Here is an 18,702-nt window from a genome sequence, read left to right as displayed (position 1 = left end):
AGCGGGGTGCGCTCAGCCCTTGTGAGGCAAACTGAGGAGCTATACGATTGAGAAGTAGCGGCTCCGGCCTCGGAAACTGACATACGGCCGGGAGAGCGGTGTGCTGACCACATGCTCCTCCATATCTGCATCCAGTGATGCCTGTGGGCTGAGGATGACACGGTGGCCGGTCGGTACCGTTGGGCCTTCATGGCCTGTTCGGGAGTAGTTTAGTTTTAGTTTTAGTTCTACATGTCGATAACGATGTTTAATTTGTTCCAAAATTCCTGTCACATTGGATGCAAGAAAAAGTGTTTGTATATCATCACACTTTAGAATCACATTGGAACGATGACTGGGAGCATTTTCAATAATAAGGATAGCTTTCGGTGGAAGCTTTTGCTTCTTCAGCTATTCTCAGTGCTGGTACAAACTTTTCATGGAACCACCAAGAGAATATTTCTCTATCCATCAACACCTTCTTCGGAGTGCAATACTGCATTGGTAGTGATTTATGTCACTGAGTCATAAACAACGTGAATGTTGGAATTTTCCTATCACCATGGGCAGCAGCTTATTTCATCATTTGCGTTACAAATGTCTGGCTTCAGTAGCATTGTAAAAGGCACCAGCATTTAAATCTTCTTCCTCTATTCCCTCCGTATCTTGTTTGAAAACTCATCTGTATCTTTTTCATTAGCTGAGTGACTTTCCCCACTGACAGTCAGCTGCTGTGCTCATCCATCACTTTAGTCAGTAGCAATGGCTTTCTACGAAAAACCTCAGTTCAACTTATCTAAAATTTGAGTTCCTGCTTGATGTCTAGCAACTCGGGCCAGAGCTGCTGGAGTTGGCAGTCATGTGTGCATGAGGTGTGCTTGCTTGTGTGTGTGAATGGTGTGTCTCTCTTTTATTGATGAGGGCTGTGGTTGAAAGCTTTATGTAAGTGTCTTTTAATTGTGCCTGTCTGTAAATTGACATGTCTTCTTTTCTGTAAGAAGCAATCTGTCTTTTCCTACACTGTTGATATTCCTACGTGGAGTTTCCATTGTTCAGCTTTTTATGGTATGCTTTTATTTAAAAGCTTTTACTTATTAGAGGTAATCATTATCATATGTTGACTTTGTATTGTATCCGTCCATATGAGCAGAATTTTATCAGAATTGTTATTTTACTGCATATTGTATAGTCCCTGTGTGACAGAGTGGTTCTAAGCATTGTATGATATAACTACCACTGCCCAGTTTGTGCATTTATTTTTGTCATTGAGCTGTGCCCAACTACATTTTTTGTGTTTTTACTATAAGCCTGTAACCTCAACATATTGTCTTTCGATAGCTATGAGGATGGCAATACATATTGCCAAAATTAGTAATCCAATAAATGTGTTAACATATCAGTCTTGACAAATAAACTGGTTTTCAAAAGAAGACTACAATTTATAAAATAATGGTGCCAACTAGGCCAAACTGCCGGCAGGCATCATGTGAACTGTTCACCCCTGAAACATCATTCACCGGCACTGTGGCCTAGTTTATGCAATATTTTTAATTGTGTTTGATGATGCCTAGCTGATGTTTTGTCTCTCTTGACAATCCGCTCTTAGCTTTATTATACCAGGATAGGTTTTAAACTGACCAAAATCAACAGTCTGAGGACAAAATTTTTTGTGATTATAGACTGGAATAAAAAGAAAAAAATATTCTATTCAGCTCCCTAATCACACAAAATGTTGCAGATTTTCCAGATTTTGCTCACTTAGTGACACAGTTGGTGTCACATTGTATTCACTCACTACAGGAATCTTCCTTTTTTATTTGGTCATTTTTGTATTTTAATGGGCACAAGGAGTGTTTCACATGGCATCGAGCATGGACTGTAGCCTGTTTTCAGTTGCGACAGCCATATCAACTGTAAATAAAACACTGCAACAGTTTCTGCTTGACTCCAATAGTTGGTTCTAACTTTGTTCTTGCTGCAACCAGTGCTTTCTAATTGTACATATTGAAGAGTACAGATGAGGTACTGCTGTATAATTGTTCTTATGCTGTACAGTAACTTTCTGCATTGTGACTGCTGGTATGTTTGATTATTTCACATTATTATCAGCATCTCCCCCCTCCCCCTCCCCCCCCCCCCCAATTTATGCACAATTAAATTACATGGGAAAAAGAGTTTATTGTGAAGGTGAATGAAATATACTATATAGCTCGTGATTTAACATTTCAGCTGTAATTAATTGTTGAAATAAATCTCTTAACAATATAATACTGGCTGTAGATCAAGATACCATCAAGAGAGAGATGTGTGGGAAAGATTCTAGGATATAAAGACAAAAACAACAACAATGTATCTTACAAAGTTCTTTTTATTTATTCATAATAAGTTACGGGACCTTTTTCTGCTTAGGGTGTAAAAAATAATGTTCTGCTCTCTTTCTGCTGGAAAAATGTCATGATGTAAGAAATTATTGCAATGTTGCTGTTGCCTTCACATGATTAATATAAACACTCTAAAGGATTTTTTGCAATAAATGAAACAAGTGTATAACTTATGGCTGTGACTAACATTATACATTACTTAATTAAAAAATATAGAAAATACTGTTATGTTTTCCAACAGTGACATGGCTATAAACAGCTAATATTTTTACAGTTTCATTCACTGGCACAAATTGATTTTCCACACTCATTGAGCACTATAAATTAAGTTTGTGGTAGATAAACTGCAATTACATGATTACAGATCTTTTCATTGCAGCTGCTTTTGTACAAATACTGGTTACAAGTGACTAACATTAAGGAATACTGCAAAGACAATCACACATCAGTTGTAACCTAAATCTGACAAGCACAACATTACAGTGAAATTTAAAAAATGCCTAAAATGTCACAATAAATGAACATTCAGTCTGTGTCGGTCAAGAAACCACCAAGATATGTATGTGTCAATAATAAACAAGTCACGAAAATATTTTAATCAAGAATCTATTCTGATGACAGGTAGGCATTTGTACATGTATTTACATATAATATAGTGTTTCTCAATTACATTTGAGGCTCTATTTAACTCAAAAGGTATGAGTACATTAAATGCTCAAGCACATTCACTGTTAAGACAGAGTAAGATTTAAAACGACACGAGGACTGCAAATAAGATGTAATGTTTCTTAAGGTTGTACACAGATTTCTTGTAAAGGCTCTTCTCCTTTGTAGCTACAAAAACTCAGTTTCAAAAGCAGTTTTAAGTACTGTACTGTCCCATAAAGCCAGCTTTTCTGCAGACTCATTTCAGTTAATAAATTATTACGATTATTTTACATCTATAAATATATCCAAATAATTATAGTCAGTCTGATTACATACAAATGTGATTGTATAAACAAGTTTGAAGCTCAGAATTCTTATTCAAATGCATCTAACTCATCACATTTTGATTTAATTGAACAGTTACTCTAAATTATTGAGCATGATCACTTAGTTAATTTGAACTGCGTGATGCTGTTCAATGAGCTAGTACTCCATTCAGTCAGTAAGACAAGACATCTTAAAACATTTATGTTTTATTTATTTGGTAAACTTCAGTGACTGGCAGTGGTTTTGGGTGCTGTTCTCTCAGAATATACACTGCCTAGTTTCAAACCACTTTTTCTTCCATGACAGAGAATCGTGTTCTCATGGATATTTGCCAGCCATCCTGATGCATGGAATGTCACTGATTACAGTCACTGTGGCAGTCTTCTTTGTCAGTGACCTACATGCAACTGCATGCAGCTTCATCTGAGACACGTTTCACGACTTTTCTTCACTCGGTCTTGAAGTAACAGAAGCTCTGCAACAATAAATATCATTTTTAGTTTCATTAAGTACACATAGAGGACCACTGAGTAAAAGATCAAACAAAACTCTAAAATGACTATTATTGATTGTATATCAACTATCATAGGCATACAAGCAACCCCCCCCCCCCTCCCCAGATTTTTTTCTTTGTGAAATATTTTTTATTCTTCTATCTCATTTTCTTCACTCAACGTGTTAATTTCTTTGACAAATACACCTTGTCGAATATACAATAAATGAACATTGATGTAGATGAAAATGTAATGTACAGAGTTTAAAGCGAACACAATGTTTTTGCCCAGTTCCAGTCATTTGCTACACAGCATTTGTTGAATATGTATATGGTGACATGCATAATCATTAATACTGGGCGAGCAATTTGATCATGAATCTTCCTATGACTACTTGTGAATTAAATTATACCTCAAACAAAACTGATCTCTATTTGGTTGCAGTTTCTTGGCAAGAATGAAGGAAGGAAAATGGAGCCTAATGTCCCATTAGCATTTCCCTCATTTAAGACATAACGCAAATTTTGACTACTTAACAATAGGAGAGGAAATGACAAATGAAATTTTTTAAAAAGAGACTTCCCAGCATTCTGCCTTAATGGTTTAGGAAAACTGTGGGGAACATAAATTCTGGTTAATGGATAGAGATTTGCACCCAGTTCCTTCTCAGAATTGAGTGTCTTAATCACTGTGCCACTTATCTCCATTTCATAGGAGGTGCTCTACTTCAGTCTGATTCATGAATAATGACACTTTGCGCACCTCAAGACACAGACAAGAAATTCATTGTTGTCAGTCCCAAGCAACAGTTTTGTTAAGCACTTACATTTGCTCTGCACTTGAAGATAGCATGTATACTTCAAATTATGTCTCTCACTTACTTGTGTAGAATATTTCAATTGCAACCACCATCAGCCATGAGAAATCGCAAGAAATAGAATAAAAATTTACTATATAACTCACTATGATAATGTTTATTGCTCACAACTTGCTATGACATTCACAGTACAGTGCCAAGAACATTACCAAATGCTCATTGGTTATCGGAGAATGCACAACTTAGATGCGCAAAACAAGCCTCAATTTGACCGCCATAGTTCGTGACTCCAACTATAACAAACATCCAGATGCAGCTACATTGTGACATGAAGAATCCGTCTTTAGTTGAAAAAGAAGTAAAATACAGCAACACCAAAATCTTTAACTCACTTTCAAGTGATATTAAGTCTCTATGAGGTAACAAGTTATTCAAAAGTAAATCAAACGAGATTTTAGTTTAAAAACCCTTTATTCTCTACATGAATTTTATAACACACACAGATAGGCAATTTCTCACAAATTTATGTTTGTTGTTCCTGTGCTATCTGTATTTCTGTTTGCAGTTCCTCTCCTACTTATATGCTTTATATCAAAGACTTCATTTATGTGCTACAATATACAATACTATTCCTTCTTACCGGAGAACAGAAAGTAGTTGTGAAAACACACTTGACCTCTTAGCAGCATATAATCCTGAGCTAACAACGAGCATCAAAATGGATCAGGGATTAGTGACCACACAGTTGTCATAGCAAGACTGAATGCTGTAATCCCAAATCCTCCAAAAATAAATGAAAAATATACCTATTCAAAAAAAGCAGATTAAAATTAACTTGACACCCCCCTGAGAGACAATCTTCACTCCATCCAAGTTAAGAATGTAAGTGCGGACCGAATTGTCATGAATTCAAAGAAACAGTATCGACAACAATTGAGAAATTTATACCAAATAAATGAACAAACAGTGGAGCTGATCCCCCATAGTACATAAGAAGGGTCAGAACACTGTTGCAGAAACAATGAAAAAGTGTGCCAAATTTAAACAAAAGCAAAACCTCCCGGCAAAACTTTGTCTCACAAACTGTTAGAAAATCCAAAGCGATTCTGGTCGTATGTAAAGTATGCTAGCGGCAAGACACAATCAATGCCTCCTCTGCGCAATAGCGATGGAAAAACTATTAACGACAATGCTGCCAAAGCACAATTACTAAACACAGCCTTCCAAAATTCCTTCACCAAAGAATATGAAGAAAATATTATAGAATATGAATCAAGAACAGCTGCCAACATGAGTAACTTAGAAATAGATATCCTCGGAGAAGTGAAGCAACTTAAATCGCTTAATAAAAGGAAGTCTTCTGGTCCAGACTGTATACCAGTTAGGTTTCTTTCAGAGTATGCTGATGCAATAGCTCCATACTTAAGAAACATATACAACTGCTCACTCAACGAAAGATCTGTACCCAAGACTAGAAAAGTTGCACAAGTCACACCAATATTTAAGAAATGCTATTGACACAGGATTTCAAATTGATTCCATATATTTTTAGATTTCCAGAAAGCTTGACACTGTAAACACAAGCAGCTTAAAATAAAATTGCATTATCGTCTCAGTATTGTGACTGGATTCGTGATTTCCTGTCACAGAAGTCAAGTTCATAGTAACTGACAGAGTGTCATCAAGTAAAACAGAAGGTAGTGTTATAGGCCCTCTGCTATTCCTTATCTATATAAATGATTTAGGAGACAATCTGAGCAGCCATTTTAGGTTGTTTGCAGACACTGGTGTTGTTAATCGCCTAGTAAAGTCATCAGAAGATAAAAACAAATTGCAAAACAATTTAGAAACGATATCTGTATGGTGTGAAAATTGGCAATTGACCCTAATCAATGAAAAGCGGAGGTCATCCATATGAGTGTTGAAAGGAATCCATTAAATTTTACACGATAAAGAATCCGTTAAACTTTACACGATAAATCAGTCAAATCTAAAGGCCATAAACTGAACTAAATACCTAGGAAATACAATTACAAACAACTTAAATTGGAAAGAACACACAAAAATGTTGTGGGGAAGGCAAACAAAAGAGTGTGTTTTACAGACAGAACACTTAGAAAATGTAACAGATCTACTAAAGAGACTGTCTACACTATGCTTGTCTGTCCTCTTTCAGAGTACTGCTTCTCGGTCTGTGATCCTTACCAGGTGGGATTGATGAAGCTGATCAAGAAAGTTCAAAAGTTATGTATTATTGCACAATAGGGGGGAGAGTGTCACTGACATGATATGGGATTTGGGGTGGACATCACTGAAACAAAACTGTGGCAGAATCTTCTCACAAAATTGCAGTCACTAACTTTCTCCTCCAAAAGCGAAAATATTTTCTCAGGAACCTACACAGGAAGAAATGGTCATCATAATAAAATAACAGAAATCAGAACTCGTACAGAAAGGTTTTGGTGTTCGTTTTATCAGTGTGCTGTTCAAGATTGGAATAATGAGAATTTTTGTGAAGGTGATTTGATGAACCCTCTGCCAGCCACTTATGTGTATCCGTGTAGATGTAGATGTAGATAAACGAAGATAACTTTTAATATAATCTCTTAATTGTAACTTACATTTATAATTACTTTAATTTCACCACACGAAGCTAAAATTTTGCTTCTTTCTGAATATCAAGTAGCATGCAGTTTTACCCATACCTCGTAGCATTAGTTGCTGGTCTGCCTGGTAGCAACATCATTTAAAAATTTAAATGTTTTATTATTTTAGTACAAAGTTACTTTATCCTGTGTATCTCTCTTTTTATAACTTGTTACATACATATGACTATCACTGGCTGTAGCTTCATTTATGAACTTCCTAAGATAAGAATTTTAGGTTTTGAATGTTCGTGATACATTTTCTTCTATTTCTAAATGAACTCCATCTCTTCCTACAGAGTGTAGCTGATTTGTATCCTCATGAATATTTCATGTTTCAATGACTTGTTTACAACTTTTTTTTACAATTATTAAGAAGTCCAGGAACCAGAAACTTCCATTTGAGCTCAGTTACCTGTTATGCCTCAGGTGGGACCGTACCAGGTGCCCTGCAGCCAGAGCGGACATGAGAGAGAGTTCTCCAGCTAATACTGTGCCACACACTATCCTTGCCAACATTTTAGCATTTTCTCCTGGAGACTCCTCATTTGCACCTGTGCAACACAAACATACAAACACCATTACAAATCATAAAACAGAAGTGGAAGTCAAACTTTGATAATTAAACTGGATCATATGTTGTGACTATACACATATGTCTCAAGTAGTCACTATGAATGCATGCATCAAAGTCATACTTATACATATGAAACAATAGGCATCTGACACTACTTATATGAACTCAGAATAACACAAAATGTACAAAACTTTATTTCTAACAAATTTTGATTGTTTCTTTCTAAATAACACTTTATCCCTCTTCTAAACCATTACAGTTGTTATTGAGGACAGGAAATAATGTAAACTTACCTTTAACACCCAGCATGGAAAGGCAGGCACCCTGGGCAGGCAGAACTGTGCCACCCCCTACGGTTCCAATTTCAAGGGATGGCATCGTACATGATACATGAAGATCCTTGCCTCCCTCTCCCCATGGTTCCATTAATGTCATGCAGTTGCTGCTACTAACATTCTGTGCAGGGTCCTGTATTTAGAGAAAACGTGTAAACATTTAGCTGCACATGGAAACAAAAATCCATTGCAAATACATAATTTTTGTTGTGTATTAACATATCTCTACAAACTTGTTTTCAATTACGTGTCTCTGTATGCAGCTTTAGAGAAACACCTCAAAGTCAGAAATATATTTGCCAATTAAAAAGTATAAAACTCTGTAACACAAAATGGAAACACACACACACACACACACACACACACACACACACACACACACACCCATGGCAGCTGCCGTATCCATGTACTGACACCCAACTGTGACCGTGTGCGAGGTGAGCAGCAATGTCATTGGCAATGGGTAGCAGGTTACAGAAGAGGCATTGAGTGAGAAAGAGGAGGTATAGAAGAGAAGGGGTGGAGGGGCAATGGTAGTGGTACCTGTGAGAGCATTCAGTAATGTAGTGGGGCAGGATAGTGAGCTGCTAGGTGAGCATCAGGGGGCTGTGCTCAGGGAGAGCATAAAGGGGGTGGGGGAGAGCGGGAGGTAGGGAAGAAGAAAGGACTATGCAGGTACACTTGTGGAATGGAACACACGTACAGAGCTGGAGTGGTAGCTGTGAAAGGGATGGACGCAGATGGATGGGAGGGACTAGTGGAAGTTGAACTCAGTTGGGTTATGGGAACATAGGATAAGGTAAGGGGTCCTAATATCATCCCTGCTCCTAATTTTGCCCCCTAGAGATTTCTAGTTTCCACAGTTGGTAGCAAAAGTTTAGCTGCGCATGGATGCATGACCTCAGTCAATTGTTTTGTTGAGGGAGTCTTATGTGTGCAGTATATTTAGCGTACAACGGAATTTAATTTTTTATGCTGAAGCGAGTTAGTGCAGCAGTCAAATTAACAGCCTGCTATTGCAAGTATGAGGAAATTTGTGTTCAAATATTGGGTTGCATGTTGTAGTTTCTGGTGTGTAGTCGCTGTGGTTAATGGTACGGCCTACGCTGTGGTAGCAGCCATTATAATAAATATAGAGATGTTCATAATTTTGTTCCCCTCTGTACTTCTGTTCTTGCAGTGTTAACCTTTACGTCAAACACTGGATTTAATATGTCATACAAATTTAATTATCATTACCTGCAAGTGGAGGATAAACTCTAGAAAAAAAATTAAGGACAGTTCTCCCCTGCACAATGGCAAGAAGCTGGTGTTGGTGGATCCAGATGACATTAGCTTTCGGTGGTCCCGTCCTCCTCCTCGCCATTCCCTACCCTGCTTCCACTCCAACCCTACACACTCCCCACAATGCATCTAGCAGCCCACTAGCCTGACCCCGCCATGTTCCCGCACACTCGCAAAGGTAGCACTATTATCTTCCTCCACTCCTACTCCACTGTCCCTCTTGCTTCCTGCCCCACTTACTCTTCCTCTTCTGTGCCCCGACTACCCACTCAATCAGAGATAGCTCCTCATCTCAAACTTAGTTGCAGTGAAGGCCTCAGCATCCAGATACAACTGTCTCTCTCTCTCTCTCTCTCTCTCTCTCTCTCTCTCTCTCTCTCTCTCTCTCTCTCTCTCTCTGTGTGTGTGTGTGTGTGTGTGTGTGTGTGTGTGTGTGTGGCATGGGGGGGGGGGGGGGGGCATGCTGCCTATGTCTTATGAAGGTGAGGTAAATAACATCTAGCAGTCTTTTATTAGTGTGCCTGTCAGCCAGTCAATGCCTCCTCTAAGTGATGAGCAACAATCTACTCCTCTTCACATCATAGAAATTCAGTAAAAGGTAGACATGAGATTTACAACTAAGAACATCTGAAAAATTGAAAACCACTTTCTATTGACTAGACAGTCAGCCAATTCCTCTTTCCACTCTGAAGAAGTTTCAAATGATACGTGTTATTTCTATTTTTATGTTTCTATCAGCTGCAAATGGAGTTGAGCCTCTTGAATGTAAGTATTGGCCGATTCAGTTGTCTCTTTCTGAATTTAGCAAGCATGTATTGAATTTTCCTCTTTATGCCCTTATAAAATGAGAAAAATGGTTTACTACCACTTCTTGCTACTGAACTGGAAAACTGATTAGCCCAATGTCTAAATAGTATTCTGCAACTGGCTTATTATTTCAAGTGGCCATATGAATCAACAAATGCCTTTTTAAGGTAAGGGGACTGAAAAGGATTAAGTTTCCTAACTTCAGCCTCAGGAAGCAAGAATATTACCTCTCTTATTAAGATTACTTGAGATATACAAGTAAATGGAATTTTTTTCCCCCTCAGCTTTTTAATTTTATCTAAAAGCTGAAATAACGGATCAAAGTATGAAACAGCAATGAAAACATTTACAATAAAAAATAGGATATGTCAAAAGGAAAAGAAGCAATAATAATGAAGTGATGCAAGGAAACCATGTTACCGAAGCGAAGTACTGTAAAGAAATATAGTGAGAAGGGCATTGTTAACATCACTTTTGCCCAACATTGTAGAGACGTAAGTCTCATTTGCTAATTCTAACATCATCAGTAGTCAACCATACACCACTGTACTGCTCCAGTGGTCACATAAAAATCTTGTACTAACCTGGCCTGTTGCTATAAAGATGGCAGTTACTATATTTGCTGCATGTGCATTAAATCCACCCACACTTCCAGCCACAGCAGAGCCAATCATATTCTTACTAACATTTACATCAACAAGAGCTTGCACAGTTGTTTTAAGCACTTTTGACACTACTTCTCCAGGAACAACAGCTTCACAGACTACAGACTTTCCTCGGCCTTCAATCCTGGAACAATTTATTTCAGCACTATTGTACTCTGATGACTGACACAAACAATATAAAAAACTGAGGATAGGCAAGCATTTATTTACAAATGAATGATGGATAGCACAGAGAAATATTTAACAATCATACAACATCACTTCTTAATTTCTGTATATACTGTCTGAAACCCTTTAATACAATGTAGTGAATATAAATGTTCATCAAGAGAGATATTTAAATATGAACAAATTAAACTTTATTTGCAACTAAATTAATGATCCAGCATTATTTTTAGAACAACATGAAGCTTTAGGGAGCTACTTAATTTGGATGAGGTATGTTCATCCACACACACACACACACACACACACACACACACACACACACACACACACACAACACAAACTTTAAAGAAAAAAAATTGACCTACCAGTTGACAGCTGCCGGTTTCTTGTCAGTACAGAAATTTCCACTGAGACTAAGTAGTTCCATATCTGGGAATGTTTTTTGAACATAACCCAAAGCAACTTCAGTGCCCTGTAATAGCAAATCATGTCCTATAAATTTCCCAAAATTTGTTCTCTCAAGCTTAGTGTTCAATAAAATTAATATTAACAATTTTTGAGAAAATAGTTTTTTCATGCACCATGTCAATCACTGGAGAAGTAAGATCACATAATGACACTTCTTTCAAACATATAGTTCCTAATTTGAAGTGAATACAGCAATTCAATAATGAACTGAAAAAGCTAGTTCTCACCTTAGACAACATGTTCATGCCCATGGCATCACCTGTGGTAGCCACAAATCTCACAAACAAATGCCTGCCAGCAATGCGTACATGCAACTTAATTAGACGTGCAAATCGACTGGTGCCATCAAAGCTAGCTTTGATGCCCTCGAAGTTTTCTGGTGTTTGCATCCATACCATAGCCTCACTGTAAAATATGAAATAATAGGAATATCAAACACTCTGACATAAAAATAGCTTCAATTGAAACAAAGCATCTGAATCACACAATTTTTTAAGAACTGCTGCAGTTAAACATCAATGAAATTACAGTGAGCAGCAGAAAAAATTCCTTTAAGCTGTGATGATTCACACTGACTTCAAGCCTACTGCATTTTATTTTGCCATCATTAGGTACCCTTTTCTAACTACTCAATATTTTTCCATCTACATAACAGTACTCACTTTATCTTTTATAATTTTGGTCATATTATTGATTCAGAATTTTTTCATCTGAAGCAATCACATAGATTTCTTTAAATTTATGTAATTATCGCTGCTTAAGAAACTTCAATGTATTAATACATGTACTTTATTTCCATGAGGCATCAAAACATCCATCCAAATAATGAGTGAAAGTACGACCTATAAACACAATTAAAATGCTATGCAGAGCTGGTCAGAAGTAGTAGTCATTACAACGAAAGAAATGTATCTCAGTAATTTTAGAAAAATCAATGAAAATTCTGATTCCTTACAATTAACCTTTATTTTGCCTTTACTAATTTTGCGCATCAGCTTTAAGTATTTTTCTATGCTGTTCAGAAGATGGCTTCCGTTCCAACTTTTATGAATATAATCTATGTGATTATTCAGATTACATACATGGGATGTTCTGTTTCGTTCCATAGAAATTTCTCCCTGTTACTCTGCGTGTTCCATACACTATTTTTCAATTTTCTAATTATGTTAAGTATAGTACATGCTTATTTCATGTCAGAACTTATGTAGTATTTTGTCAAATGTAAAAAACACTGTGTTGATGGGAGGTCTGAATGTATTTAAAGTTTTCCGAGAAAGCCTCCTAACAGAAGACATGCAAGCAATTGATATTTTCCTCCTTACGCTTGTAGTAATGGAATTAATTTCTGGGTGAGGTTATCTGAGATGGGAATCATGAGATGGAAAGATCACTTGTGAACTACAAGTTTTTAGTTAAACAATTTATGTGGCAAACAGTTGGCTCCATACATGAAGAACACGCAACAAAGAAGACTGCGGAATTTTTTTCCAACTGTACTGTGTTTTTGACAGTGTATTAACTCTGGGGAAGCTTAGATACAAATTCAGTCTTGTTAATGCACATTCTACTCCTTAAAATAATGTTTTCAGGAAGAGGGTGTAGTTCCTTTATTTCAACTCCAATCTTTTAATTTGAAGTCTTCATGGTGTAGAATCTATGTGGGAAAAATTAAAATAAGTAAAAAATATACCCTCAGGCTGACTTGGCATGTTAATAATTAGTAGTTAAATGTATGTGCCCTGTAGGGTTTCACCAAAAAGTCATTGATTTAAGGATAACATGGCATTAAACTTTGGGATCAGTGCTGCAAAGGAACTAGAGGAATGGGTTGACTGAAGACATTCATTTCTAACATACAAACATGTCACCGTTAATAAGCATTTCTCTGGTTCTTAGTGATGCAGACAAAAATATATGATTAAAGCATACTCTTTCTATCTCCCTGGCACACTGAATGATTCATCTGTTTGAAGCTCAAAAGTGCAGACCATGCATGCTTTTACTGATCTCATACACCATCAGAAAATAAAGTGTGCACTGATGTAAGATAGGAGTGAGACTATTATTATCAACTATAAAAATATATTAACAGAATCTTCCGTTGGTTCTTGGTAGAACAACATTATAATAAATGAAAAGCACCAGTTTGCTTTTGTTTTACAATATTACTTTTATTGTTAACCGGTTTTCGGCTTACGAGGCCATCTTCAAGTGATGGCCTTGTAAGCCGAAAATCGGTAACAATTAAAGTAATATTGTAGAACAAAAGCAAACTGGTGCTTTTCATTTATTGTAAAAATATATTTAGAATGGAAATTTAGAAAAAATATACTTAGAAGAAAGAGGTTAATAGGAATTTCAGTTGCATACTTCTTGCACACAACACAAAAGTACTACAACTTACTCTTGCTTTTAATATGCCTCTTTCTTATTTCCAACAAATTAAAGTCACACAAAGTTTTAACTTCAAATAAAAAAATCTTTTCCTCTACCTGGCTCTTGCTGCAGATGGGAAACGAACAACTGGCCCTCGTGTCATACCATCAGCAACAACACGGGATGTGACACCACAGGAAAGTAATGCACGACAGCCACGATTAGTGCTAGCCACCAAGCATCCCTCTGTTGTAGCCATGGGAATATGCACTTGTTGACCATCCAATAACAGAGGGCCAGCAATACCTACTGGTACTGGCAGATAGCCAACAACATTTTCACAGCATGCACCAAGCACCTGTAGACAATTGCACTTTTATAAGCCCCAACTTCATTAATATAATTCCTGTATTAATGTGTGTGACTCAAGCACCTTGACCAGTTATTATCAGTCATGTGGAACAGTGACAAATACACAGCTGGACTCACATTTTAAACAATAGACACATTATTATGTGATGAACAAACCCAGTGGCTGCATCCAGAATATAGCAGTGATTAACAATTTTTGAAATCATAACTGGAACAACAATGATCTTGCATCATAAATTAACATAAAACAATCAGTCTAGATTGCAAATGGTGCCTATTTCTCTGGGAACTAGTTTCAGTCACCGACAGACCACCTTCAGACCAGTAGGTATCTCTGAAACTGATAAGTAGGACACGAATAATTTAGCTATTCACTTTACATAATTAAAGAAGCCTTATGATCATAAAATAAAAATACATCATCTATAAACCCACTGCTGATGCATGAAATCAATGCATGATGCCATTGTACATGCTAAGAGGCACCTGTCAATTAACTGCTGGCTAGCATATGGATGGTAAGGGTTATAAAGGGAGAGCTCCATCCATCAATCTGCAAGTGATAAGTTGATGACCAACAACATTAAGACACACAATACAGAGTGAGCATAATTATTCAAACTTCATATAGTCTGTGTGTAAGATTAAAACATTAGTTATGACGGACAAAAACATTTAAAATATTTTTAAACACTTGAAAAAGACATTAAATATTAAATAAATCATAAGTAAAGGTTAAAACATGATGAACTGCCCTCTGCGCACAAGAGATAGAACTATTTGACTATGTATATCTGGCCAAAAATTATGGCAAAGGCAACGCCGACATTGGCACAAAGATGTCAAGAGCAGAACATCATCAGTTATCTAGGTAATGGGCACTTGCTAGTGTTACCGCTTCTGCAATAATAAATGAACTGTGGTTTGCTGTATGCATGTTGTTTTGTTGTACAACATTTGTATATGCATAATTACACTGAAATACTTACAAATAAAGATTAGTAATAGAGAACTTTTGAAAGACAGTGATAAAATTTTTAAAAACATATTTTGGAAAGAACAGAATTAGCATCAGTCAAGAAAGAAGTTCCTTGAGAAAATAGATAATAATTTACGTATATTAGTCACTGACAATATTTTACAAGTATTATGTTTTAAAAACTTCTGAATTACTAATCTAACAATGGAAAATATAGGGTGGAATGTAACAATATTATGAGTAGAAAAGTTGCTTCTCACTATATAGTGGAGATGCTGAGTTGCAGATAGGCACGACAAAAAGATTTTCACACTTAAAGCTTTTGGCCAATGGCCTTTATCAACAACACACACACACACACACACACACACACGACTGCAGTCTCAGGCAACTGAAACCACACTGGGAGCAGCAGTGCCAGTGCATGATGGGAATGGCGACTGTGTGGGGGAAAGGGGGAGGTTGGGGTGGGGAGGGGAGGGGAAGGGATAGTATGCTGGGGATGGCGGACAGTGAAGTGCTGCACGTTGGGCGGCGGGCACAGGAGAGGTGGGGAGAGGAGGGAGGGGGAGTAGCGGAAAAACAGAGAGAAATAGAGACAAAAAATAATAAAAACATTTAAAAAAAACACCCACCAACACCAGCTTTTCTGAATTGTGCAAATGGGAACTTTCCCTGCAACAGATCCTACGTTCCCATAACCCTCCTGGCCTCAATCTTCATTAGTCGCTGTCACCCATCCAGTCTCTTCCCTGTTCCCATTCCAGCACTACAAAGACTTCATTCCACCACCACACCCTGTCTTTTTTTTATTTATTTCTCTCTACGTCTCTCTTTTTCACTACTTCCCCCCCCCCCCCCTTCCTAACCTCTTCCATGCCTGCCACCCAACCTGCAGCACTTCACTGTCCACCATACTATCCCTCCCTCTCCCTGTCCCAGCCTCCTCCTTTCCCCCACCCAGCCTCCTCCTTTCCCCCACCCAGTTGCCACTCCCATCATGCACTGGCGCTGCTGCTTGCAGTGTGGTTTCAGTTGCCTGAGACTGCAGTCACATTCACGTGTGTGTGTGTGTGTGTGTGTGTGTGTGTGTGTGTGTGTGTTATTGACAAGGCCACCGGTGGAAAGCTTTAAGTGTGAAAATATTTTTGTTGTGCCTATCTGCAACTCAGCATCTCTGTTATATGGTGAGTAGCAACTTTCCTTCTCATAATATTGAATTACAAATCTTTATTTGTAAATATTTCAATGTTCTTGTGTGCATATAAATGTTTTACAACAAAACAATGGGCATGCAGCTGAACACTCTTCATTTACTTGTTGCCAGATGACGCATATTTTGCTAGAGCAGCAGCCCTAGCGGGCATCCATTCCCTTGGTAACCGATGACATCCTGCTCTACACATCTCTACGTTGATGTCAGCATTGCCTGCACCATAATCTCTAGCAAGATATGAATGACCTAATCATTTCATCTATTGCACACAGAGGGTAGTTCATCGTGTTTTGGCCTTTACTTATGGCTTCTTTAATATTTAATCTCTTTTTCAAGTAATTTAAACATATTTTAAATGTACTGGGTATTGTAACTAATGTTGCAATCTAACACAAACACTATATGAAGTTTTAATAATTGTACATGTGCTCTTATGTGTGTCTTAATGCTATTTGTTGTTCACAATTCATCATGCGGGCATCGATGGGTAAAGCTCTCTCTTTATAAGCTGTAACATCCCTACCGTAGCCAGCAGTTGGAAACAGATGCCTCTTAGGAAAGTACTACAACCTCACCCGTTGGCTTCATGTGTCAAAAATGGGTAATATACACACGTTTTTATTTTGTAACCTTGTTGCTTATTTATTGTTATATGGCATGAGTAGTTGTATTATTCTTGTCCGACTTTATTAATTTTAGAAGTATCTACCGGTCTGAAGATGGTCTGCCTGAAGATGGTCTGCCTATGACTGAAACCAGTCACCAGAAAAATAAGCATCATTCGCAATCTAGACTGATTATTTTTTATTAAAATCATAACTATTATTTACTAAATTATTTTATTATTTACTAAATAATTTTATATTATTATTTACTAAATCACACAGTCTCTCAGCCAATAATTCCATATGGACATTTTCATAGCAAATAAAGAATGCAATTTTGTTTTAACAAAATTGGACTCCATTGAGTACCGGCGGTGCATAGTGACCATTGAACATTCAAATGTAGAGAAGGACAGCACTCAGTCGCAGAATCTATAATTTATTGTGGATGTACATTTTGACAATAACACAGTCATCATTTGTGCATTACCAGAAGATTTATTTAGGCATAACCATGTCAAAGCTTAAAGATGTGACAACTGCCACTAGCATTTACATGGCAGTGCTTTGTTTCTGCCATGTAAATGCTAGCATCAATAGTCACAAGTTTACGCTCTGACATGGTTATGCCTATATGACTCTTCTGGTAATTCATCGATGATGAATATGTTACAATCGAAATCCAGATCTGCAATAAATTATGGATTCTGCAACTGACAGCTGTCGTCTTTTACATTTGAGTAACTTTGTTTGTTTGTACATAGGTGAGTCTGTTTCGTATCACAACAGCTCATCAAAGTACATATATCAGCCCACAGAAGAAAGAAAAGTTAGCAATATATACATACAATTATTCATTTCCACATAAAGGCAAATAAAACAAACGAAAAATGAAATCAACTGTCCACTACAGCACGGAAACCCAACAAGTTCTATCAGAAAACAGGAAAGACAATAGACACACATTTTGCCATGGTATTAATAGCTGATCTGTACGGCTTCATTTTTGCCAAGATACATTTTGGCCTTTCACTGCTCTCCAACTGGCTTCCCGTAGTCACATTTTATTGCCTATACAAGTAGTTCAAATATATTCAAAATGCAGCTGACATAACTGTATTACCTACATTTAGCCAATGAAAGCGGATGAAACTCACTATGGTATAAATGAAGTTTTTTGGCATATTCATTTGCATTTTCCAAACTCATCAGTATTTTAATTGTTGTAACTCACTAACACAATCAATAGTTTGCTGTAAATACCACTGCCTAATGATTTTTTCCCCGATTCTGAGCTGACAGAAGGACTGTGGAGTGATTTCCTGGTAGATTAATACTCACCTTTGAATAGTCGTAACCAGTATATGGTAGATCTGCAAGTGCACCAGGTTTGTGAGCATCGAACAGTTTCCTCCGAATGCCAACACCTCTCTCAGGGTCCTTAACAACTGCTTCCAGTTGGTAAGAGGGCACCACACTAGCACGTACAAGCTGAAGCATTTCTTCATCTGTTAAAGCTGTTGCTCCCTCCTAATAAATAAAAGATAGGCTCAATCAGA

General features: G+C 37.2%; 1 protein-coding gene across 2 annotated transcripts in view; it reads right to left on the bottom strand.

Moving 5' to 3' along the window:
- Positions 1-2,329: 2,329 nt before the first annotated feature.
- LOC126484009 (3-hydroxy-3-methylglutaryl-coenzyme A reductase) overlaps positions 2,330-18,702 on the bottom strand; it is a 405,549-nt gene continuing 389,176 nt past the window's right edge. For both annotated transcript variants that reach the window (XM_050107329.1, XM_050107330.1), the window contains 8 exons: positions 18,485-18,673; positions 14,088-14,329; positions 11,823-12,000; positions 11,493-11,599; positions 10,879-11,083; positions 8,162-8,336; positions 7,707-7,845; positions 2,330-3,810 (listed from right to left, as the gene is read on the bottom strand). In XM_050107329.1, the coding sequence (XP_049963286.1) occupies positions 3,771-3,810; positions 7,707-7,845; positions 8,162-8,336; positions 10,879-11,083; positions 11,493-11,599; positions 11,823-12,000; positions 14,088-14,329; positions 18,485-18,673 (1,275 nt within the window). In that variant the 3' untranslated portion in view covers positions 2,330-3,770. The remainder of the gene's footprint in view (positions 3,811-7,706; positions 7,846-8,161; positions 8,337-10,878; positions 11,084-11,492; positions 11,600-11,822; positions 12,001-14,087; positions 14,330-18,484; positions 18,674-18,702) is intronic.

Source organism: Schistocerca serialis, chromosome 6 (assembly GCF_023864345.2).
Source record: "Schistocerca serialis cubense isolate TAMUIC-IGC-003099 chromosome 6, iqSchSeri2.2, whole genome shotgun sequence".
Classification (NCBI taxonomy): domain Eukaryota; kingdom Metazoa; phylum Arthropoda; class Insecta; order Orthoptera; family Acrididae; genus Schistocerca; species Schistocerca serialis.
Note: the sequence above shows the minus strand (reverse complement) of the source record. Positions and strands in the feature narration are given on the sequence as shown.